The 6,461-nt window shown below is 47.5% G+C and overlaps 1 protein-coding gene across 1 annotated transcript in view; it reads left to right on the top strand.

Annotated features, from left to right (window-relative positions):
- Window positions 1–2,420: 2,420 nt before the first annotated feature.
- The window catches only part of LOC135804787 (TELO2-interacting protein 1 homolog), a 31,379-nt gene continuing 27,338 nt past the window's right edge, over window positions 2,421–6,461 (top strand). Inside the window, exons 1-3 of the mRNA XM_065318744.1 lie at window positions 2,421–2,742; window positions 3,411–3,559; window positions 4,414–4,495. Of these exons, the coding sequence (XP_065174816.1) occupies window positions 2,552–2,742; window positions 3,411–3,559; window positions 4,414–4,495 (422 nt within the window). The 5' untranslated portion in view covers window positions 2,421–2,551. The remainder of the gene's footprint in view (window positions 2,743–3,410; window positions 3,560–4,413; window positions 4,496–6,461) is intronic.

The raw sequence follows: 6,461 nt of genomic DNA, 5'->3' as shown, positions 1-6,461 counted from the left end.
TGCGGCCGTGCTGGTAGAATGGTCGCTGGTAGGCTGTTCCACAAGGGAATAATGCAGTCTGGGTAGGAATCCTGGAGGCTGCTACGAATGCGCACGGGCAGCGTCGACTTCAGCTGGAGTGGGTGGCAGTGGGCAGTCTCCGTGGCTAACCTAGTGGATCGACCACCCACTGGGCGGGGATTGGCTGTGTACTTGCTATCCCCTGCCAATGCCACTTATAATAAGTTACCGGTATGTGACTAAAGTAAAATGCTCAGGAGCCTTCTCAAGCTCTATCTAATAGTATTCCTGATCATCCTTTGCCCATTGTCAATGATATGAAGCTCTGAGCTGCATGCTGCAACACATAATTTCTCATCATACTCATACTGAGTCATAGGCTATTCTTTCATGTCACGCTGTGAAGAAATGCTCTGCGCTCAGCGCCCAAGTCCAAGACCAAGTACAGTAACCAATCATGTCTGGGGTGCAAAGGTCAGTACTACGCGTATACGACAGTAGATGACCGGTACGGTATCCATGGTATCACTATCCCTTTTGCTCAGTTTCTTCAAAGTGGAAGCGAGTTGTGTTGTCGCTCCAGCAACACTGCCACACACAGTTTCTTGCTGTTTTTTTTAGATGTGATGCTCTTCTCTTCAGCGTACTGGGACTGGCATCTGTACTGTCCACCATGGGAATGGGTGTCCTAGTCCAAACCTGGGGCCTCCCACCTGTCCTGACCTCTAAACTATCCTTGTTGGCTTTACCTCGAACAAGGTGCGCCAGCCCGGTGTCACACACATTACCACGTAGCTTGGACGGTGATGCCGTAAGCAAATCGTTAAAGGTAGTACTGGCTGTTATTGTAGGAGGTAGTGGTGTGGATGGTGTGTGTGGATTGTGGGGACATTCTGCAACATGTGCACGAAGATGCTGTAGCTGTACTTGTTTCATGCATCCTACCCAAGTAGACTCATGAAAGTCGCAACGCAACACCATCTGACCAAGTATACCAGCCACAATACGGTGCGGAGAAAGTAACTGCTGTGCATGAAGTTCCTTCTTGCAAAGAGGGCAGTTGTTGTTCATAGCTAGCCAGAAGGAAATGCATGGTGTGCAATATAAATGACTACAACATGGTGACTCCACTGCTTGGTTGGCAATGTGGAGACAAATTGCACACTTCACATCTGCATACGGTTGTGCAAAGCGTTCCGGCGCAAGCTCAGCATCTGCCTTATATATAGGTGTAGCTATTGCAGAAACAGTTTGCAATGTTTCGTCAAGTGTTGGTGTCGTTTGTGCACAAGGCTCAGACAATGCATCTGCTTTGGCAGTAGAGCAGCTAGTACTGCAAGGTTCAGAAGAGGCGTTTGGCAATTGCAAACCACCAATTTTTTTTTTCTTTTTTCTTCCCCCTTGACATTGTTGGCTGAGCCTTGTACATAGCTCACAACCAGTGCGTGAATGTGGAGACCATTCTTGCAGAGGTCCACAACCCCCTGAGCCAGATAAAGGCTTATTTTCTTCATAAGATCTAGTAATTGTTCTGTGACAATTACTGCACATTTGTGGTGGGTGGGTATTGCTTTTGTCAAGCAGTATGTCCAATTTTAATACAGCTTTGGCTGCTTCTGGGTAATTGGAGACCCTGTAAGTCGTGCCATGACTAGTTGAGGACAGTCGCTGGCCACCAAAGCGACAGACAAGCTGAAGATTCTCCAGATGTTTTTCCATAACATACAAACATCAGTAAAAAGAGTACGTACAGAAGGCCACTGCGGGCGGAAGAACGTAGCTGCGGGAGCTTGGCATTCACCGAAAGGGAAAGATGGTGGGTAATGCCACAAGGAAAAACTGACGCCAGCGCCAGGAAAACTACGCCAACAGCACAAATCGTGGGCAAAGGGCACCTACTCAGCAACAGCGAAAGGGCTACGGCGTAGGAAACGAAAGATTCGAAGACAGCAACAAAGGAGCACTTCTGCTTCGTCCTCGAAAGAAAAATTTGGTTCTCCAAGGAGCGCTCGTGATGGCGAAATATTTTTGCCGCGTGGCAGTCCAGCGCGGTGAAGAAATCGGCTTTCCAAGGGACTTTTGAGTATCGAAATCGATGCAGAAAGCTGCAAACTGAGAACCACAGTTTGAACTTGAGAACGGGAAATCCCCGAAAATCACTCAACGGCCGAGTTCTCGTTCCCGGATCGAAGTGGCAGGATTCTGCATGCATGTAACAGCCGTGAGACTGTGGACCATGATCATGATGATGGACACTGCGCACTAGTGCACTGCGTAGATCTACATGGCGACAGCCCCATGCGCCATGCGCCAGCGCATGCATGCGGCCCAGCTCCTTTTGACCACATTTCGCGGCGTCAACCCCGAGTGATTTGTCAGGATTTTTCGTCACTTTCGAAACTCCATTCAAAAAGCGTGAAACATGTAGATAATTGTTTGCATTCTGTGATATAGCAAGAGCAGTTTATGGACTCTTGGTGATAGCAATATGAGAGATGCCTAGTTAGTTGCGGTTCATAAAGGCGCTGTAATTTTTCTTGTGGCAGACGTCATGTCCAGGAGGGAGCAGGAGGAAGCTGCGTTCCATGCACTTCGTCCCGCGTGTGTGGCAGTTAGTGAGCATGCATTTGAGTCGACTTTGTCCAATCTGGAAAATTTGCTGCACTCGAGAACCTGGCCACCAACGCCGCAGCTAGTCGAGTACTGCTTGTTTCCTGTTGTGAAAAAGCTGAAAGAACCCAGGTATGCGTGTACAGTATGCGTTTGCAAGTTCAATGCCCAGCTCTCAGGAAATATTCAAAGCACTGTACAGCTGAAAAGTTGAGAATGAATTTCTACCTCACAACCATGGCACACAAATAGAAACCATGAAATTATAACTCGGATGCTGAGCCAGTTAATATACTTAAAATAGAAGAAATCACATGGAAACGAGTTATGAAGCAACTATCCACGACTGCAACAAGATAATAAGCAGTCAGACATGAGACCTAGGTCATTGAATGTTTCAGTAGCCTGTCAGTTTTGTGCGCTGTTATCGCACTTTCTGACTGCTTATTATCTTAATACAGTCGTGGATAGTTGCTTCATAACTCGTTTCCATGTGATTTCTTCTATTTTTAATAATCATGAAAATTAATTATAACACAGGTTTTGTTTGATCCATCAAATGAATTTTTTTGTGGAGGAGTGGAGCAAATATTCTGAATGGGAACGAATCAAACATTTATTCTCGTGCACGCGCGCGTGTGTGTGTGTGGTGTGTGTGCGTGTATGTGTATCCTATTGAATCTCTCCCCGGGGAGACCCACATGACCAGTTTTAGCAGTGAGCAACAAGTACACGTAGTACAAGTATTTGTGTGTGTGTGTGTGTGTGTGTGTGTGTGTGTGCACTGGCTGAATATGCAGGTTGGATGAAGGTGTTCTCATTGGCTGCGTAAAATGCATCCATGCAGCAGCAAAGGCGTTCACCGGGGCTTTGCGGCCCAAGGTATTCCACGATCTCCACACAACGTTGGTGATGTTTCTGTCAACAAAGGAAGATATGTCCTTGTCTCGTACGTCTCAGCGTTGTCCTGCAGTAGGAACTTAGATCAGGATAGTTGTGTCAACTGCAGCTAACTGCAACATTGTGCTCAGCACAGCTATGAATAAAGTGCGCTGTCATTGTGTACATGTATAATTATGCACACATTAGCATCATTAGGAACAGTTGGTTTATTCTGAGAACGTTTTCTTGCGATGGTCGTCGGTAAGAGTACATCACCGAGTGGTAGCGGTAGACAAAGCTCTGCTGCTCAATGTTTTTTCTTCTTCTTGTATTCTTGCACCCAGAGGTGGAGCTACACATGCTAGAGGAATGAGATGTTGCTGCAAAGCTTCTTACAGAACTTGTACATGCACGAACTCTGGCTGCAGTCTACATGTTTACAGCAAATATGGCTTCGGTCTTTTCGGTTTGACTGGATATTTGTTGGAGACGGTATTGCTCATCACCAGAGCAAAGTCTGTTGATATGCATAATAGGACTATAGAGGTTATACGAATGATGTCATAGGACTATAGAGGTTATACGAATGATGTAATAGGACTGTAGAGGTTATACGAATGATGTAATAGGACTATAGAGGTTATGTGAATGATGTAATAGGACTATAGAGGTTATGTGAATGATGTAATAGGACTATAGAGGTTATACGAATGATGTCATGGCGGTGAGTCAGCGGAACAGCTTATGAGCGCTATGCTTACAGTGTGAGTTGCTATGTAATGCATAGCTGTGCTACGACACTGCCAAAGCATCTCAACTGATATTATAATAGCGTAGCATCCGAGTGCTTCTGCTACGCCTGAGAGTTGCATTGGGTGTGTGTCGGTTGCATGCGCGCCAACTGTCTTCTTGTCACCGCAGGTGTCCTGCCTCGGAAGCTAGCGGAAGAAGAGAAGCTTGTGTTGGTTGAATGCGTTAAGTCTCTCTTTCTCGCAGCTGACAGGTTAGTAGTAGTAGTAGTACCTACATGTACATCAGTATGTTTGTGTCTGTGACTCTATTCGCATCACACACCGTTCAAGAATGCATGCATGTACTCATTGTTCCTTGATTTTCATGTTGTTGTTGTTTTATATTTTATTTGAATTCGCAAATCCAAAAGAGCATAAATGCTCAATAACAAGGCAGCCAATATGTTATTGTGCGTTACAGGGAAGGAGCGCTGGTGAGAAAATAATGAGAAAGAGGAGAGAATGGGAGATATCTCAATGAAGAGCGAAGTGTTGTCAAAACTAGAAAAGCCAGCGAATGACAATTCTGTAACCCGCCGAAGACACCGCTAAGACTGAGTGCTAACTACTAAACATCTGTGGGATCAGAGGGTATACGTTTCGACGGCAGCTTTGAAACTGCTGAGAGACGACAGTACTCTGATTACATCCGGTAGGACGTTCCAGAGGACGCTACCTGGCGCGGTTCGTGTAGCAGGCGGACGGAGCCCCAGGGCGAGATCCAGGCGTGCCCTGCGCTCCGCGCAGCGTATGAAGAGATCCTGGAGGGATGGACTAGCAAAGGGGTGTATGCACCGCCAGACGAAGACCAGGACCTTCTGACGATGCACTTCTTCGATCCTGAATATCTCCATGTGTTTCAGGAGACCACTGCCATGGGAGAACCCTGGCCGGCTATACACTGAGTGCATTCGACTATGCGCACGAATCGATTCATGAATCGATTCGCACTATTCACATCACCCCATGTGAATAGGGTGAATGGATTCCGAATCGATTCCAGGGCTCATGACATGAAAATCGAAGGACTTGAATGCATGTGAATGGATTCATGAATCGATTCAACTGCATAATCGATCGCAGCCACTGCTCTTGCCCTACGGTTTTGTGCTACTTGGAGCCGATCGGTCTGTACCTGAGTAAAGCCTTGGCTGAACGCAACGGACCCATACAGGAGGTCCGGCATGATAGGTGCCTTGAAAAACAGTACTCGGCTGGCAAGTATTAGAGACTTTCGTGTCCGCCATAGGGTTCCAATTTTCTCATTTACTTTCGAGATGCTCGCATCGCGCGCGTATATCGACCTAAGGCTGCTATGACATTTTTTTACAAAAAAAAACACACACCATTTGACGGCACAAAGCAGCAAGGCAGCGATGAGACATACGGAATGGCAGGAGTAGGGGAGAGGCAGAGGTAACTTTTCCGACCATAGGGTCTCGGCTTCGTTGCAACCCAAGCGCTCCACAGAAACAAAAGATTACAGAAAACACACGGGGGGGGGGGGGGGTGTAGATAACTGGGGATTACGGGGAAAAGTATGCACAATATCAGAGAGTCAAAGAAGTGAATGGAGGAGGGAGCAGAGTTAAAGCTTTTTTCTTTGATTCATAGTCTGTCCGTTGCTCACTCCCAGCGGGTAAGGCGCAGGTGGGCGTTGACCTTCTCTTTGAACGTCTGCAGTCCTTTCCTTCTTCTGGTTCAGTAGAACACACTGCGGGAGCTGATTCCAGACCTCCACAACAGCGTCAGGGAAGGACCGAAGGACATCATTCCGTGCTCTGAGCGGAAGAGTGGAAGTGAACTGAAACTGGTGTGAGGGATGCTGTTGTGTGCATCGGCTATGGCGTGATGTGTTGGTCGCTCGGGGTGGAAGAAGGGTGAGAAGCATGTCTGGGCCAGTTGAAAAGTGGAGCTTGTACAGAAAGCAGAGTGCTCCGACCATTCTGCGGATGTTCAAGCTAGGGAGGTAGGCTCCATCACCGATTAGGTGAAGGCCACGGTGTTGGATGGCAGTGAGGCGAGCCAGAGTGGTGGGTACAGCGCTCATCCACACGAGCATGCCGTATTCCAGGACCGGGCGGACTAAGCCCTTGTAGATCACTCCATGGCACCTGGAGTCCAGCACTCGTGAGGCTTTCCGGAGGGAGCCGAGACGCTGCGAGCCTCGAATAGCCA

This window comes from Sycon ciliatum, chromosome 1 (genome assembly GCF_964019385.1).
Source record: "Sycon ciliatum chromosome 1, ocSycCili1.1, whole genome shotgun sequence".
Classification (NCBI taxonomy): domain Eukaryota; kingdom Metazoa; phylum Porifera; class Calcarea; order Leucosolenida; family Sycettidae; genus Sycon; species Sycon ciliatum.
This window is presented reverse-complemented; position numbering and strand designations above follow the sequence as displayed.